Here is a 19,701-nt window from a genome sequence, read left to right as displayed (position 1 = left end):
GGGCCATTTGGTTATTGAGAAGAAGTTGTTTGAAGATTTTAAAGACATCTGACACCAGTGACCTTGAAAATGGGTCAAGGTCATTCATTTGAACAAACTTGGTAGCCCTTCATCCCAGCATGCTACAGGCACAATATCAGTACCCTGGGCCTTTTGGTTATTGAGAAGAAGTTGATTGAAGATTTTAACATATTTCAACCCATGAGACCTTGAAAGTTGGTCAAGGTCATTTATTTGAACAAACTTGGTAGCCCTTCATCCCAGAATGCTACAGGCCCAATATCAGTACACTGGGCCATTTGGTTATTGAGAAGAAGTTGTTTGAAGATTTTAAAGACATCTGACACCAGTGACCTTGAAAATGGGTCAAGGTCATTCATTTGAACAAACTTGGTAGCCCTTCATCCCAGCATGCTACAGGCCCAATATCAGTACCCGGTGCCATTTGGTTATTGAGAAGAAGTTGTTTGAAGATTTTAAAGACATCTGACACCAGTGACCTTGAAAATAGGTCAAGGTCATTTATTTGAACAAACTTGGTAGCCCTTTATCCCAGCATGCTACAGGCCCAATATCAGTACCCTGGGCCATTCGGTTATTGAGAAGAAGTTGTTAGAAGATTTTAAAGACATCTGACACCAGTGACCTTGAAAAATGGGTCAAGGTCATTCATTTGAACAAACTTGGTAGCCCTTCATCCCAGCATGCTACATGCCTAATATCAGTACCCTGGGCCATTTGGTTATTGAGAAGAAGTTGTTTGAACATTTTAAAGACATCTGACACCAGTGACCTTGAAAGTGGGTCAAGGTCATTCACTTGAACAAATTTGGTAGCCCTTCATCCCAGCATGCTACAGGCCCAATATCAGTACCCTGGGCCTTTTGGTTATTGAGAGGAAGTTGTTTGAAGATTTTAACATATTTCAACCCCTGTGACCTTGAAAGTTGGTCAAGGTCCTTTATTTGAACAAACTTGGTAGCCCTTCATCCCAGCATGCTACTGGCCAAATATCATTATCCTAGGCCTTTTGGTTATTGAGAAGAAGTTGTTTAAAGCAAAAAGTTGATGCCGGACAGACGGATGACGGACGGACGGACGGACGACGGATGCTGCACCATAACATAAGCTCACTTGCCCTTCGGGCAGGTGAGCTAAAAATTGAATGTACAGCAAATTTGTAATTACAAATTAGGGTTTAGTTAAACAATTGATCTTGCTGATAAATGTCTCCAGTTCATATGCAACAAGACAATCCATAGTCCCCTACCAGTAATGATTTCTTCATTGACCAAGCTGTACACCTATCTCAGGATATCATATAAGTGACACACCTTTTGAACTCTGCACTCTGCCAGCCAAGACACACATACATACCAAATCTGGTTACTTCAGGTGAAATAGGATATAAGATATGAGCCCGACAAAACGTTTGTATTTGACCATCTGCCATCCGAGGAAGTACCTGCATACCAAATCTGTTTACTCCAGGTAAAACAGTAGAGAAGATAATGCCCCGACAAACTTTTATACGTATGGAATTCGGAAAGACTGACTGAGTGCAAACGTATATTACCCCCACCGGGAACCTGTGGGGGACTAATTACACTGTGCTTACTGTTAAAAGTGCCCAGCACTCTTCCCTCCAGTTTGGCTGCCACAGAGTCACACAGCTTTACAGCAATGTCAGACGCTACATTTTTGGCTGAAATAGAGAGATGATATAGTGATAAACATCAGCCTTACATTTGTGAACTTAGTTCCACTATCTTTAACTCAACACCAGACAGAACAAACTATAGCTAGTCACTTTCTAGGGGTACTGTAGAAGTAATAATACAGAAAAGTAGAAACACTGTAGAAGTAATAATACAGAAAAGTAGAAACACTATAGAAGTAATAATACGGAAAAGTAGAAACACTGTAGAAGTAAAAATACAGAAAAGTAGAAGCACTATAGAAGTAATAATACAGAAAAGTAGAAACACTGTAGAAGTAATAATACAGAAAAGTAGAAACACTTTAGAAGTAATAATACAGAAAAGTAGAAACACTTTAGAAGTAATAATACGGAAAAGTAGAAACACTTTAGAAGTAATAATACAGAAAAGTAGGAATACTGTAAAAGTAAGAACACTTCAATACTGTAGGAACACTGTAGAATACTGTAGGAATACTGTAAAAGTAGGAACACTTCAATACTATAGGAACACTGTAGAATACTGTAGGAACACTATAGAATTAGGAATACATGTACTGTAGGAACACTGTAGAATACTGTAGGAACACTGTAAAATACTGTAGGAATACTGTAAAAGTAGGAACACTTCAATACTGTAGGAACACTGTAAGAAACTGTAGGAACAATGTAGAAGTAGGAATCAATTAGGAACACTGTAGAATACTGTAGGAACACTATAGAATAAGGAATACATGTACTGTAGGAACACTGTAGAATACTGTAGGAACACTGTAAAATACTGTAGGAATACTGTAAAAGTAGGAACACTTCAATACTGTAGGAACACTGTAAAAAACTGTAGGAACAATGTAGAAGTAGGAATCAATTAGGAACACTGTAGAATACTGTAGGATCAATGTAGAAGTAGGAATACTGTAGGAACACTGTAAAATACTGTAGGAACAATGTAGAAGTAGGAATACTGTAGGAACACTGTAGAATACTGTAGGAACACTGTAGAATACTGTAGGAACACTGTAGAATACTGTAGGAACACTGTCAATTCTTATTAAAGTATGAGATGATTTTTTTCATGTGTTGCCCAGTTTATTTGTGTAACTAACAGTTTTTAATTATTTCCTTTTACAATCAATGGATAAATAAAGTGGTACAACTGTAAGGAAGATTAAGTCATGTAAATTATTCAATAAACACACGTCATAAACCTTACCATAAATTGTGTTTTGGTCTAAATCTACACATCAGGAACAAATTTTATTTTTTGTTTTTCTTTGATATCAAAAGTTTGGCACATTAAAGTACTTATTTAAAGACACAAAATCTAAGGGCCACATCTATATGATGACACCCCTAATACAGATAGTATATGGTATAGTTGTAGACTTTGAAAGTAGTTTAAGGACATTCATTGAAAAAAAGTTGCATTTGCATTGACAGCCCTTCATTCCAGCATGCTAATGGGCAAATATCATGAACTAAGGCCTTGTCAGTATTCAGAAGTTTTCAAAGGTTTAAACAATGTAGCTTACCCACAAGATGATCCTTCATTTTCTCCAGGGCAGTGTCAAGATCCTCCTTGGTGAGAGTTTTGGATCCAATCAGGTTCTTAAACATGCTAAACATGCCCGACCCAGCGGACTTAGCACTGCTCCTGTCATTCAAAGAAACAAACTTAGTACAGGTGATTAAGTTGTCAAATGTTAAATCATGTGATCCTGTTTTCAATAGAAACAAACAATCTTTTTTCAGCTTTGAATATTGATTGTTTATTATTTTTTATTACATACTTACTAATAAATATGGGTTTTTTGTATATGCGATACGACACAATTGCTCTAACCCATATCAGCCCTCGCCGTATCACACCCCAAAACCTGTATCAGCCCTCTCCGTATCAGCCCGCAAAAATCTGTATCTTTTATTCCTTAAAGATACCCATAACAGTGCCAAAAGCTGTAGCTATGAATTGGAACCTGCATGATAATATCTTAAATAAACATTTTCTGAACAGAACCCTTGTGCAACTTTTATGAAAATTAATAAATATCAATTAAACAAAAAATATAACAACACTGTTATGTACTGTAATTTCTTGTGTATTGACGTGAGGCATAAACAAAAGGCCCAATGGGCCTGCATCGCTCACCTGGTATAAATTTCACACTTGCAACCTTAAAAGTGATCTAAAATAAAGCTACAGGCAAAATATCAGTATTTATGATTAAAGTCATTCAAAAGAACCTGTTAAAAGATTTTAAAACATTTCACCCCTGTTACTTTGAAAGTTGAACAAAGTCATTATGTTGAACAAATTGTATAGCCTTTCATCTCAGTATGCAGCTTGCAAAGTATCAACATCCTGGGACCCATGGTTATTCAGAAGAGGTCGTTTTAAGATTTTAAACAAATTTGACCCCTGTGACCTTGAATATAAGTCAAAGTCAGTCACTTTAACAAACATAGTAGTCCTTGATCTGACTAAATATCAACATCCTGAGCCTTTTGGTTATTCAGAACAAGTTGTTTAAATATTTTGAACATATTTGCTCCTTGTGACCTTGAACATGATTCAAGGTCATACATTTAAACAAACTTTGTAGCCCTTCATCTCAGCATGTTACCGGCCAAATATCATCACCCTGGGCATTTTGGTTACTCAGAACAAGTTGTTTAAAGTTTTTAACATATTTTACCCCTGTAACCTTGAATATGCTTGAAGGTCATTCATTTGAACAAACTTTGTAGCCCTTCATCTCAGCATGCTACTGGCCAAATATCATCACCCTGGGCATTTTGGTTATTCAGAAGAAGTTGTTTCAAGGTTTTTTTTAAGACAATTGACCCCTGTGACCTTGAATATAATTGAAGGTCATTCATTTGAACAGCCTTGGTAGCCCTTCACCCAAGCATGCTACTGGCCACATATCATCTCCCTGGGAAGTTAGGTTATCGAGAAGAAGATGTTTAAAGTTGTTAACATATTTGACCCATGTGACCTTGAAAATGGGTGAAGGTCATTAATTTTAACAAACTTTGTAGCCCTTCATCCCAGTTTGCTTCTGGCCAAATATCAACACCCTAGGCCTTTCGGTTATTAAGAAGAAGTTGTTTAAAGTAAAATATTGACGCCGGACGCCGGACGCCGGACGGACGCCGGACAGACGACGGACGCCGTCCCACGGCATAAGCTCACTTGGCACTTTGTGCCAGGTGAGCTAAAAATGGTGGCTATGTGATGTCTGTCAAATTACAGATCGTATACACCACAATACATGTATAACTAAAGAACAAAATGTTGTCAAGTCTCCTTTCAACTTCAAGTTGTCAGTACAGATTTGATGTTTCTGTTATAGAAGTTTTTCACTGCTCTTGGTCCTAATTCGTCTGAAGGGACTACAGGGACTATCGCTATACTAAGTGGCGATTCCTCTGTGTGGAGACACCAGGATAGATAATACCAAAATGATGAATGGAACTTTTAGTATAGCATGGATATATAATGTAAATACAACTTAAGATCCACACTATTGTTTATTGACAGTGTTCACATACCCAGGTAAGTACAAGTGAAAGCTACTGGGCATTGGTAGTGTAAGTACAGACAGGGAAATTCCTGTGATAGGTTTACTTGTTATTCATTGCATATAAGTAGATATTATTTAGTGATAACCCCGGGTAATCTGCAGAACTTGTTTCTCAAGAACAATGTGTTGGGCTGTATGACTTATGTAAAATGTATAAAATGGAACAGGGCAAGTTTCGCCTGTAGTAGGACATATAGATCCTGAAGGAAGAAGTCATTTCTAGCTTTCACACTATATGACCTCTATGACCAAAAGAGATTCAATCAAAGGTCATTCAAGTGATAAAACTTGATAGCCCTTCATCCAGCATGAGCAAATATGACCAAATGCTTTGTTTCAGTTATTGTTTTAAGATTTAAACACACATTTAACCTGTGACCTTAAAAGTGGGTCAAGGTTGTCATTCAAACACTTTAGATAGGACTTCACCTCAGTGTGCTACATGCCAATTTATGCCATCTTGGTTATTTGAAAGAGAAGTTGTTTTAATGCTTTAACGTTTTTGACACCTAGATGTCCTTAAACATGACAGTTTGCCTCTTGGAAGAAGTTCTTTAAAAGAAAATGTTGAGGCTGAACGGATCTCGTACCATGTCTATAGGGCAGGTGATCACATCTCACTTACTTGGTGCTGCCTTTTGATGATGAAGCCTTGTTTATCTCCTCTTCATACTCCTCCTCCTCTTCTTCTTCCTCCTCCTCAATGTCCCTGATACCACCCTTCATAGACCCTACCAGGGATCTCTGTACAGGGATATTAAGTTGATTAAGTGGGGTTTGTAGTTTTAACGACTTATGACCATCATAGAATCTTTATGGTGACCTAAAACCTTTACAATCTCTGACCTCTACATGAGTAGAATCTAATGTATTCTACAGTAACACTGACAGACATATACATGTAGAACAAGTATAGGTTAGCATAGAAATCTCTGAAATCAAAGGGCCATTATTGATCTAATTTTTTTTTATGCTAAAGTGACATGATGCCCTCAAACTTCTAACAGCCCAGAGTAAGGTTGTATGCTTATGAGACCATTCCTTGCCAAGGAACAAATGCTTGACTATGTTATATTACAGCATGACCTTTAATCTCACCTCTGCTACGGTGGGCACCACATCATCTGGGATGCTCTCTCCATTGGTACTGCTGAAGTCCAGTCCCTTCACGTCTTTGCTGTTACCGGCTCCCTCCCAGACACGCCCTATCTTGCCTTTCTTCTTCCCCTCGGGTGTGCTGGCTTTAGGACTGGAATACAATCCAAATGTTGAGGGTAAACAAGAGGGATTCAGGCACCAACCATTACAAAATCCTGGTTAGTTCTATATCAAAGTTTCATCTTTTCTCTTCATTTCACTTCTTTACTTTTATCTGTTTGATCAACAGTAAACTTATTTTGTGGTCACTTCTGATCAAAATTTGTATGATGCTGGGTTTGAGGGTGTATTTTCTAAGTTAAGTCTTTGTTCGTTACTATCTTCTTGAGAAATAATGATAAAAATCTTGAAATCATAAATACCAAGGGAACTCTATTGAAACCATCCCACTATTAAGACCACCCCACTATTGAGACCACCCCCACTAAGACCACCCTGCTATGAGACCACCCCTCTATTCAGACCACCCCACTATTGTGACCACCCTGCTATGAGACCACCCCTCTATTCAGACCACCCCACTATTGTGACCACCCTGCTGTGAGACCACCCCTCTATTGAGACCACCCCAATATTAAGACCACCCCTCTATGGAGACCACCCCTCTATTAAGACCACCCTTTTTTGTGACCACCCCTGTATTTTGACAAATCCTCTATTGAGACCACCCCTCTACTAAGACCACCTTTATATTGAGACCACCACATTAGTGAGACCACCCCTCTACTAAGACCACCTTTTTATTGAGACCACCCCATTAGTGAGACCACCCCTCTACTAAGACCACCTTTTTATTGAGACCACCACATTAGTGAGACCACCCCTCTACTAAGACAACCTGCTATTAAGACCACTTTCTTGAAGACCTGCAGGTGGTCTTAATAGAGAGGTTTCTCTGTTCTAGAAAAAGTTATCTTTGGAGTTTGGAGATGTGGTCCACAAATGATAATTTGTATTTTGGCTATTTGTTTCCATGGCAACAGCAAATATGAACAAATTTGAAAACACCTCATAGTTAATTGATCTACTATACAACTAAATTAATGAAATAAGAAAGGGTTGTAGAGTTATCTTTAACAGTTTTTGTGATATGATCTCGAAATGACAAACGACAAATGACAAATGAAACCACCTTTATTTGAAAAAGCACCATTAGAATACGGGAATTATCTGCATACAAAGTTCAATGCAGCTACCTTGGACAGAACCCGTTGAATTTCCCACGCCAACTTGTTAGGTGTGGATAAAACAGTGAAAACCTGAACACAGAAAATTTAAAACCCATCTTTAATGTGGTCAGTGCCTCTTTTCAATTTGATATTTCATGAATCTCTGGACATTTTCACAATGATGTATACAAGTTCTGTTGTAATTTTCACAATGACAGTTACAACATGATCACTATGACATTAGTACAACATGGTCACTATGACATTAGTACAACATGATCATTATGACATTAGTACAACAGGGTCATTATGACATTAGTACAACATGATCACTATGACATTAGTACAACATGATCACTATAACATTAGTACAACATGATCATTATGACATTAGTACAACAGGGTCATTATGACATTAGTACAACATGATCACTATGACATTAGTACAACATGGTCACTATGACATTAGGACAACATGGTAACTATGACATTAGTACAACATGATCACTATGACATTAGTACAACAGGGTCACTATGACATTAGTAAAACAGGGTCACTATTACACTAGTACAACATGGTAACTATGACACTAGTACAACAGGGTCACTATGACACTAGTACAACATGGTCACTATGACACTAGTACAACATGGTCACTATGACATTAGCTCTTTGGAGATTTGCTACAATGTCAGAAGTCTAAAATCAGAAGGTTTGTATCATAGAATTAACTTTGTATATTTCTGATAAGATGCATCGTGTAAGGCTGTCATCTACAATAAAGAAAGTAATTTCTTCTCTGGGCTTAGATATATAATATAGCCATGGGTGAAAAAACAGGACATCAAAAACAATCTCACCTGCTTTTTGATTTCTTGCCACCTTGCATTTTCTCAAAGAACTTTTCACGATTCTTCCTTAGTGTTTCCTCATCAATACTTGCGTTGCTGACAGGAGACGTAACTTGGACCACCTCTGGCTCTTTGATAGTAACAGCTGCAAAGATAGACAATGCCAATATGAGTATTGGTCAAAGATTGGAGGACAACAATAAAGATTTTATGTAACAGCTGAGGATAACAATTATGGAGTACATATTACAAGGATGACAATATTGGTAAGCTAAAACTGGGTGAGTTAGGTGGGTTAGACTTTGACACAGACATAAACTGGATGAGCTGGGTGGGTAAGACTTTGACACACATAAACTGGGTGAGCTGGGTGGGTTAGACTTTGACACCTGTAGACATAAACTTGGCGAGCTAGGTGGGTTAGACTTTGACACAGACATAAACTGGGTGAGCTAGGTGGGTTAGACTTTGATACAGACATAAACTGGGTGAGCTAGGTGGGGTAGACTTTGACACCTGTAGACATAAACTTGGCAAGCTAGGTTGGTTAGACTTTGACACAGACATAAACTTTGTGAGTTAGGTGGGTTAGACTTTGCCACAGACACAAACTTGGTGAGCTGGGTGGGTTCGACTTTGACACCTGTAGACATAAACTGGGTGAGCTAGGTTGGTTAGACTTTGATACAGACATAAACTTGGTGAGCTAGGTGGGTTAGACTTTGACACCTGTAGACATAAACTAGGCGAGCTAGGTTGGTTAGACTTTGACACAGACATAAACTTTGTGAGTTAGGTGGGTTAGACTTTGCCACAGACACAAACTTGGTGAGCTAGGTGGGTTCGACTTTGACACCTGTAGACATAAACTGGGTGAGCTAGGTGGGTTAGACTTTGACACACATAAACTGGGTGAGTTATGTTGGTTAGACTTTGACACAGACATAAGCTTGGTGAGATGGGTGGGTTAGAATTTGACTCCTGCTGACATAAACTGGTTGAGATAGGTGGGTTAGACTTTTGACACAGACATAAACTGGGTGAGTTATGTTGGTTAGACTTTGACAAACAGAAACTGGGTGAGCTGGTTGGGTTAGACATTGACACCTGAAGACATAAACTGTGTGAGCTGGGTGGGTTAGACTTTGACACAGACATAATCTTGGTGAGCTGGGTGGGTTAGAATTTGACACCTGTTGACATAAACTGGGTGAGCTGGGTGGGTTAGACTTTGACACCTGTAGACATAAACTTGGTGAGCTGGGTGGGTTAGACTTTGACACCTGTAGACATAAACTTGGTGAACTGGGTGGGTTAGACTTTGACACCTGTTGACATAAACTGGGTGAGCTGGGTGGGTTAGACTTTGACACCTGTAGACATAAACTTGGTGAGCTGGGTGGGTTAGACTTTGACACCTGTAGACATAAACTTGGTGAGCTGGGTGGGTTAGACTTTGACACCTGTAGACATAAACTGGGTGAGCTGGGTGGGTTAGACTTTGACACCTGTAGACATAAACTGGGTGAGCTGGGTGGGTTAGACTTTGACACCTGTAGACATAAACTGGGTGAGCTGGGTGGGTTAGACTTTGACACCTGTAGACATAAACTGGGTGAGCTGGGTGGGTTAGACTTTGACACCTGTAGACATAAACTGGGTGAGCTGGGTGGGTTAGACTTTGACACCTGTAGACATAAACTGGGTGAGCTGGGTGGGTTAGACTTTGACACCTGTAGACATAAACTGGGTGAGCTGGGTGGGTTAGACTTTGACACCTGTAGACATAAACTGGGTGAGCTGGGTGGGTTAGACTTTGACACCTGTAGACATAAACTGGGTGAGCTGGGTGGGTTAGACTTTGACACCTGTTGACATAAACTGGATGAGCTGGGTGGGTTAGACTTTGACACCTGTAGACATAAACTTGGTGAGCTGGGTGGGTTAGACTTTGACACCAATTGACATAAACTGGATGAGCTGGGTGGGTTAGACTTTGACACACATAAACTAGGTGAGCTAAGTGGGTTAGACTTTGACACCTGTAGACATAAACTGGGTGAGCTAGGTGGGTTAGACTTTGACACACATAAACTTGGTGAGCTGGTTGGGTTAGACTTTGACACCTGTAGACATAAACTGGGTGAGTTATGTTGGTTAGACTTTGACACAGACATAAACTGGGTGAGCTGGATGGGTTATAATTGACACCTGTTGACATAAACTGGTTGAGATAGGTGGGCTAGACTTTGACACCTGTAGACATAAACTTGGCAAGCTATGTGGGTTAGACTTTGACACACAGAAACTGGGTGAGCTGGTTGGGTTAGACATTGACACCTGTAGACATAAACTGTGTGAGCTGGGTGGGTTAGTCTTTGACACAGACATAATCTTGGTGAGCTGGTTGGGTTAGAATTTGACACCTGTAGACATAAACTTGGTGAGCTGGGTGGGTTAGACTTTGACCCCTGTAGACATAAACTGAGTGAGCTAGGTGGGTTAGACTTTGCCTCATGTAGACATAAACTTGGCAAGCTATGTGGGTTAGACTTTGACTCCTGTTGACATAAACTGGTTGAGCGGGGTGGGTTAGACTTTGGCACCTGTAGACATAAACTAGGTGAGCTAAGTGGGTTAGACTTTGACGCCTGTAGATATAAACTTGGTGAGGTGGGTGGGTTAGACTTTAACACCTGTTGACATAAACTGGTTGAGCGGGGTGGGTTAGACTTTGATACCTGTAGATATAAACTTGGTCAGCTGGGTCGGTTAGACTTTGACACATGTTGACATAAAGTGGATGAGGTGGGTGGGTTAGACTTTAACACCTGTTGACATAAACTTGGTGAGCGAGGTGGGTTAGACTTTGACCCCTGTAGATATAAACTGGGTGAGCTAGGTGGGGTAGACTTTGACACCTGTTGACATAAACTGGATGAGCTGGGTGGGTTAGACTTTGACACACATAAACTGGGTGAGCTAGGTGGGTTAGACTTTGACACCTGTAGACATAAACTGGGTGAGCTAGGTGGGTTAGACTTTGACACACATAAACCTGGTGAGCTGGTTGGGTTAGACTTTGACACCTGTAGACATAAACTGGGTGAGCTGGGTGGGTTAGACATTGACACATGTAGACATAAACTTGGCAAGCTAGGTGGGTTAGACTTTGACACAGACATAAACTGGGTGAGCTGGGTGGGTAAGACTTTGACAGACATAAACTGGATGAGTTAGGTGGGTGAGACTTTGACACAGACATAAACTGGGTGAGCTAGGTGGGTTAGACATTGACACATGTAGACATAAACTGGGTGAGCTGGGTGGGTAAGACTTTGACAGTTGACACCTGTAGACATAAACTTGGTGAGCTGGGTGGGTTAGACTTTGACACCTGTTGACATAAACTGGATGAGCTGGGTGGGTTAGACTTTGACACAGACATAAAGTGGGTGAACTAGGTGGGTTAGACTTTGACAAAGACATACACTGGGTGAACTAGGTGGGTTAGACTTTGACACAGACATAAACTGGGTGAGTTAGGTGGGTTAGACTTTGACAGACATAAACTGGGTAAGCTGGATGGGATAGACTTGGACACAGACATAAACTTGGTGAGCTGGGTGGATAAGACTTTGACACAGACATAAACTGGTTGCTGACTTTGACACCTGTAGACATAAACTTGGCGAGCTAGGTGGGTTAGACTTTGACACAGACATAAACTGGGTGAGCTAGGTGGGGTAGACTTTGACACAGACATAAACTGGGTGAGCTGGGTGGGTTAGACTTTGACACAGACATAAACTGAGTGAACTAGGTGGGTTAGACTTTGACACAGACATAAACTGGATGAGCTAGGTGGGTTAGACTTTGACACAGACATAAACTGGGTGAACTGGGTCGGTTAGACTCACTTTTCACAGGTTTGTTTTCTTTGCCTTTGGCCTTGGTGGATTTCTTCTCATCACCCTTCTTCTCAACCATAGAGGATATAGTTTTCTGAGATTTCTTAGAATCCTCAAAACGTCTCATGGGTCTGTTCAAGTATAATAGATATTGTGTAGTTTAATTAAAGTTGTGCAATGTTTGATTTTTTGACTTGTGATTAAACAATAGCACAAGCTCATTGCCAATAAAAAAAAACAGACAGGTTTACCAAAACTGAAACACCTAAACTGTTTCAGATGAAAAATAGTACCAGTTTTTAAGCATTATTTGAAATTCCTTTTCAATTTTCTAAACAAAACGGTATTATATAAATAAAAGGTTCAATGGGTAATTTATTTGTTTTCCATTATTAAGATGTGAAGTTGAAACAAGAGGCAAAGTACCTTCCTAGTAACTGAGGAAATTCCTTATGATGAGGACTCAGTACCATCTTAGTGACATTGCTGTCAGGACTACCTGTCACCTTGGCGACACTGTTGTCAGGACTTCTCGTCATCTTGTAAACACTGTTGTCAGGGCTACCTGTCACCTTGGTGACACTGTTGTCAGGACTACCTGTCACCTTGGAGACACTGTTGTCAGGACTACTAGTCATCTTGGTGCACTGTTGTCAGGACTACCTGTCACCTTGGTGACACTGTTGTCAGGACTACCAGTCACCTTGGCGACACAGTTGTCAGGACTACCTCTAACCAAGGTTACATTGTTGTCAGGACTACCTGTCACATTGGTACACTGTTGTCAGGACTACCAGTCACCTTGGTAACACTGTTGTCAGGACTACCAGTCACCTTGGTGACACTTTGTCAGGACTACCTGCACTCACCCTACAGACATTGTTGTCAAGACTACCAGTCACCTTGGTGACAATGCAGGGCTCACTCTGGACCGGGCTCACCCTGGACCTAAAAAATCAGTAGCCAAAAAGTAGCCATGTTTGATTTTTTTTTAAACTGTGGCCATACTTTCTCGGCCTCCAACCGTTACGGATAGGCCCTCCATTAAAATCATTAAATATTTAATATTTTTTGAAGTGCAATACTATTCAATATGATGTTAAATTAAGGAGTACTCTGTTAAATTTTTTTTTTTTGTAATACCTCATGTTTATAATTTAATTCATATTGTGATATCTTTTTAATCCTTTCAGATTATATGGCTGTAATTTTAAGAAAATATGATTTAAATTAACACAGGAATTGTGAAAAAATCTAGGCTGAAAGTTTAAATTTTAAGATATTATTCACCTTTAATTCTGTGCCTTCAATCAAAAAATAAAACTAATAAAATCCAAATAAAAAGTAGCCTAAGTGATGCAATAATGATAATTAATTTTCCGTAATTCATGCTTTATGTAAAAAAAAATATATATATATATTTAAAAATATCACACATTTCGAATGTAAATGGCAGTAGAACACATTTGAAAGGAAAAGGACGAATTTATAACGTTATTGACCAACCCTTCAAAAAAATTTGGGATCACATCACTTCGCGCAACTTGGCCATTCCGGTGCCATGTTGTCGATTGGCACCTAATACAAGCGACTGTCAAAGTAATTCTGAACGGTTTGCTGTTCTAAAAACTGCATAACTGTGATGCTAAATAACTTTTCTCGGTCACTTGAAATTCTAAAACGTCTAACCACGAAGGTACACAGTCAGATACGATATAGGGCCTATCGTTTAAAGTGATCAGAAAGGCCGAAAATCGGCACTTCGACATGGTGTTTCAAGGCGATACTTAAACTTTCTAATCAAATATATCGGACGTATTTATGCTTTCTACTGTACTGGAAAAGGTAAATGAATACCATGTACACTAATCTAAATATACTGAACCTTTAAATTTGTTGGATGCGGTGTTTGAACGAGTTTATCAGATCGACTTCCGGCGCCATCAAATGTATGTGTGCAAGACCACCTATGTGTGACTCGCCTACCAGACTGTTTTCTCAACGTCAATGGGTCATCCAATTAACTTGACCCCACTGTCCATTATTGTACAAGAATTATAACACCTGTTGCCACCTGAAGCTTGATAATTGACTTTACAACTTAGACAAAAGCATTAATTAACTCGCAGTCGTACAGGGCGCACTGATCTGTGACGGCCCTGATTTTGTTTACGCAATCAGTGCACGTGTCAGCCACAATACACACGTGAGCTCGAGTAGACAGATCGTTTTCTGGGACAAAGATACAGAGTTTCCCCATTTTAAAAAACTTAGTAGTCAAATTGGTAGCCACATTGAATTTTTAGTAGCCAATAAAAAATTAAAGTAGCCAATGGCTACCGACAGCGTGAGTCGTGCAATGTTGTCAGAACTGCCAGTCACCTAGCTAGATGACACTGTTGTCAGGACTACCAGTCAGTCACCCAACTGACCATGTTGTCAGAACTGCCAGTCCTCTAGGTGACAATGTTGTCAGGACTGCCAGTCACCTAGGTGACACTGTTGTCAGGACTGCCAGTCACCCTACAGACACTGTTGTCAGGACTGTGAGTCACCTTAGTGACACTGTTGTCAGGACTACCAGTCAGTCACCCAACTGACCATGTTGTCAGAACTGCCCGTCCTCTAGGTGACAATGTTGTCAGGACTGCAGTCACCTAGGTGACACTGTTGTCAGGACTACCAGTCACCCTACAGACACTTTTGTCAGGACTATAAGTCACCTTAGTGACACTGTTGTCAGGACTACCAGTCACCCTACAGACACTTTTGTCAGGACTATAAGTCACCTTAGTGACACTGTTGTCAGGACTACCAATCCCCCTACAGACACTGTTGTCAGGACTGCCAGCCACCTAGGTGACACTTTTGTCAGGACATATACGTATATATCATTTGTAATTTATTGTAAAGTATAGTTATCTAATAAGTTGTCAAACTTAAGGAATAAAAGTTGAATTGTGTGTGTGTGTGTGTGTGTGTGTGTGTATGTGTGTGTGTATCATATTGTATGTTGTCTCTGTATTGTTTTGTATATGTTATGACTGATAAGTCAACCGACTTAAAGTAATAAAGAACTTGATCTTGAACTTGACACTGTTGTCAGGACTGCCAGTCACCTAGGTGACACTGTTGTCAGGACTACCAGTCACCCTACAGACACTGTTGTCAGGACTATAAGTCACCTTAGTGACACTGTTGTCAGGACTATCAGTCACCTTAGTGACACTGTTGTCAGGACTACCAGTCACCCTACAGACCCTGTTGTCAGGAGTACCAGTCAACCTACAGACACTGTTATCAGGACTACCACTCACCCTACAGACACTGTTAAAAGAACTACAAGTCACCCTACAGACACTGCTGTCAGGACTACCAATCACCCTACAGACACTGTTATCAGGAATACCAGTCACCCTACAGACACTTTTGTCAGGACTACCAGTCACCTTACAGACACTGTTGTCAGGACTGCCAGCCACCTAGGTGACACTTTTGTCAGGACATATACGTATATATCATTTGTAATTTATTGTAAAGTATAGTTATCTAATAAGTTGTCAAACTTAAGGAATAAAAGTTGAATTGTGTGTGTGTGTGTGTGTATGTGTGTGTGTATCATATTGTATGTTGTCTCTGTATTGTTTTGTATATATGTTATAACTGATAAGTCAACCGACTTAAAGTAATAAAGATCTTGATCTTGAACTTGACACTGTTGTCAGGGCTGCCAGTCACCTAGGTGACACTGTTTTGAGGACTACCAGTCACCCTAGAGACACTGTGGTCAGGAGTACCGGTCACCCTACAGACACTGTTATCGGGACTACCAGTCACCCTACGGACACTGAAGTCAGGAGTACCAGTCACCCTACAGACACTGTTGTCAGGAGTACCAGTCACCTAACAGACACTGAATGAAGTACTCTACCTTGCCACTTTCTCCACTCGACTCTCCTCCTCACGCTGCCTCAGCATGGAGTGAAAAACATCACTGAAATCTAGATTTCGCGTCAGTTTGCCATTCTGGATATCATCTTTGTACTTGTTACGAAACTCCAGCTGTATGTCACTCAGAAACTTATCAATGTAAGACAACTGCAGTATCTTCTGGTAAGCAACCTGCAAAATTCCAATATACTTTCTTGTTGACTCGTCTCTGTTACTGTTAACTCTATTATAAGTTCTACAAATCAATCTGTTACCGGGTACATACAACCACAACCTTTTGTTAAAACATTACAGAATTATGACACCTTTTCTTATATTGTAATTGTATAAAACAAATTTCATGGCTTATTCCATTATACAACTTGTTGATCTCAATATATTCTAAAACAAGAGTACCGCGGGGCGGAACAATATACGCCCGTCGAATGCCATATAGTGTTATATATACTTTCTTACATTAAAATAAGAACTGCTTCATTCAAAGAGTAGTTTGCTGACATGCTATAAAAATGTAGGAGAAAATCTCTGGATAAAAGAATCAAATATTGAAATAAACAAAGGGCAATAACTTTTCCAAAAATCATTGAATCAAAATTCTTTTCAGGGAAACACAACAACATATCATGATTATTTAACCTACTAAGTTTCAAAGAAATCTGTCAAAAAATGTAGGAGATCTCCGGACAAAAAATCAAATACTGAAATGAACAAACGGCAATAATTTTTGCAAAAATTGTTGTATCAAAATTCTTTTCAAGGAAACACAACAACATATCATGATTATTGAGCCGATAAAGTTTCCAAGAGATCCTTTGAAAAATGTAAGCGGAGATCTCCGGACAAAAATTCAAATACCCAAATGAACAAGGGGCAATAACTTTTGGAAAAGTTGTCGAATCAAAATTCTTTTAAGGAAGACACAACTTCATATCATGATTATGATGTATACCAAGTTTCAAAGAGATCCGTTTAGAAATGTAGGAGAAGATTGCCGGACAAACAAAAGTTTACGCCGGACGGAAGGATAACGCCATACTCCCGTCGACGGGTGTATAAAAATGTGTGAAAAAGTTACCAGAACGATACTTAACTGGTGATAATATGTCTATGCTTTATATATAAACTATTCCAACTTCCTTATACATCTCCACCCCCACATTCCAACACCAAAGAAGATCCTGCAATCTTCAGAAGATGATCAAACTTAATCTTTAGTTTTAATTCAACTTACCACAAACACCAACTCAAACTCATTGTCCAGTTTGTACTTCAAGGTAAGAGCATCATGGGTAAACGAGTTATTACCACTCCTCTCCTGTAAATAAACACAGCATAAGGACTCATCCCTGTGATAAACAATACTAATGGCAAGGTACTTTATATTAGTGCATGTCTCATTGGAGAAGGTACTTCAATGTATCAGAATCTATTTGTATCAGTCAAATCTAATCATGAAACATTTTCAGAAGTTATAAAAGGGTTCCCACTTATTTTCAGTCAATACATTTGGAAAGATAGAAAGTATCTACATGTACATCTATATGGATTACAGGGCAGAAGGTGCAGATCTGGTCACATGCTGCTTCGGACAGTCCTAGATAGGTTGCCACGGAGCTCTAGACTGATGCACCACACTCACAAAGTGGCTGTTTACACTGTTCATCTATTGATGTTTTCACACATTTTAAAGTACAATTTGTTTAAATTTTAACTGCTTTGGTTGCAATGACTTCCAAAATAATGTTTGAAACATAATCATGGTACAAAGAGGTCTGCTATAACATCCATTATAAATGAGTGATTGTGGATCCTGGATGTAACTAGCCCCTGCTAACCACTTTGTCAGTTTTACACTGTACTTGCTGTATTATGGGGGTTTTCAGCATCAAAAAAGTTCTGGTATGAATTTTTCACTGTATTGCTGATCTTCTGTATTTTATTTTCTGATCTAGAAAAGAGGCTGAAATCTTTCGGCTTACCGAAACAATATGGCCATATATTCAAACAGCAACACATTAAAAGGGCAATAACAGTAACACTTGGACACTGGTTAAAAGTGGTCTGATTGAATGGAGAATTAGTCAAAAATGACTTCGCCAATCGGAACCAAAAGTGACTATTTTTGTTATTATAAATCAACTAAAAGATATCATGCCCATCCAGACCTGTTCACGATTATCAGAGCATCAACAGTTCAAGTTAATCAAGTGAATATTGACCTAGTGAAAGTGGAGAAGTTGACAAAGTCTCAGCCAATCAGAAATCTGGTGCAGGCTTTTCAGTAAACTTCTATCTGAACAGACCAGATGACATTTTTAACTGACCAACTTTTGTAAAACTACAAATGAGCTATACTTGTATAAAAAAGGTGATTTTAATTAACCTAATTAATCTAAATCAGAACTGAACCAGTCATCTTGATCTGCTGCCTGTTCTTAATGGAAAGCCTGGTGATGATCATCTTTAAAAGTGAATTGGTTTGAAAAATAACATTTGATCAGGACTATGACTGGATCTAGAAAGTTGCTTATTTGTTTTGCAATGGTAGTAGGTTAAAATCAGAGACGGGTTGTGATGTCATCCTGATCTACTTCTCATTTTGAATTAATCAAACATGACCAGGAATCAACATTGAGATTAAGTGACAAAACATTAAAATCTTGTTAATAAACTTAATATGGAAGAACATATTCTTTATAAGATATACTGTAGTAACAGGAGGCCCATAGGGCATGTATCGCTCACCTGTATACCTAAGCAATCATGGCAAAACATTCTCCAAATGAGATCTAAGGGAATATGCCAGACCCCAAGGCCAATCCTTGTAGCATATCTGTATTAGATTTTTCATGCCCAGCAATTGTACATATGGCTATAGGGTGGGGATCTCAACTGTTTCCAAGCTGTGACTCAGAAACTAGGTCCCTAGGGGTTCGGTCAGCCCCTAGAGTCTATTCTAATACAAGAGGCCCAATGGGCCTGCATCGCTCACCTGGTATAAAACTCACACTTGTAACCTTAAAGTGATCTAAAATAAAGCTGCAGGCAAAATATCAGTATTTATGATTAAAATTTGTTCAAAAGACCCTGTTAATTTTTTTCAAAACATTTCACCCCTGTGATTGAAAGTCGAACAAAGTCATTATGTTGAACACATTGTATAGCCTTTCATCTCAGGATGAAACTTGCAAAGTATAAACATCCTGGGACCCATGGTTATTCATAAGAGGTTGTTTAAAGATTTTAAACAAATTTGACCCCTGTGACCTTGAATATAAGTCAAAGTCATTCACTTTAACAAACATAGTAGTCCTTGATCCCAGCATATGCTACTAACTAAATATCAACATCCTGAGCCTTTTGGTTATTCAGAA

General features: G+C 39.3%; 1 protein-coding gene across 1 annotated transcript in view; it reads right to left on the bottom strand.

Moving 5' to 3' along the window:
- The window catches only part of LOC110447092 (signal recognition particle receptor subunit alpha-like), a 46,929-nt gene that overhangs the window by 22,596 nt on the left and 4,632 nt on the right, over nucleotides 1–19,701 (bottom strand). The window contains exons 2-9 of the mRNA XM_021492543.1: nucleotides 17,559–17,642; nucleotides 16,308–16,498; nucleotides 12,386–12,507; nucleotides 8,475–8,610; nucleotides 6,385–6,535; nucleotides 5,912–6,030; nucleotides 3,232–3,353; nucleotides 1,619–1,705 (exon numbers count right to left, since the gene is read on the bottom strand). Coding sequence (XP_021348218.1) covers nucleotides 1,619–1,705; nucleotides 3,232–3,353; nucleotides 5,912–6,030; nucleotides 6,385–6,535; nucleotides 8,475–8,610; nucleotides 12,386–12,507; nucleotides 16,308–16,498; nucleotides 17,559–17,642 — 1,012 coding nt within the window. The remainder of the gene's footprint in view (nucleotides 1–1,618; nucleotides 1,706–3,231; nucleotides 3,354–5,911; nucleotides 6,031–6,384; nucleotides 6,536–8,474; nucleotides 8,611–12,385; nucleotides 12,508–16,307; nucleotides 16,499–17,558; nucleotides 17,643–19,701) is intronic.

Source organism: Mizuhopecten yessoensis, unplaced genomic scaffold, assembly GCF_002113885.1.
Source record: "Mizuhopecten yessoensis strain PY_sf001 unplaced genomic scaffold, ASM211388v2 scaffold3217, whole genome shotgun sequence".
NCBI classification, from domain to species: Eukaryota; Metazoa; Mollusca; class Bivalvia; order Pectinida; family Pectinidae; genus Mizuhopecten; species Mizuhopecten yessoensis.
This window is presented reverse-complemented; position numbering and strand designations above follow the sequence as displayed.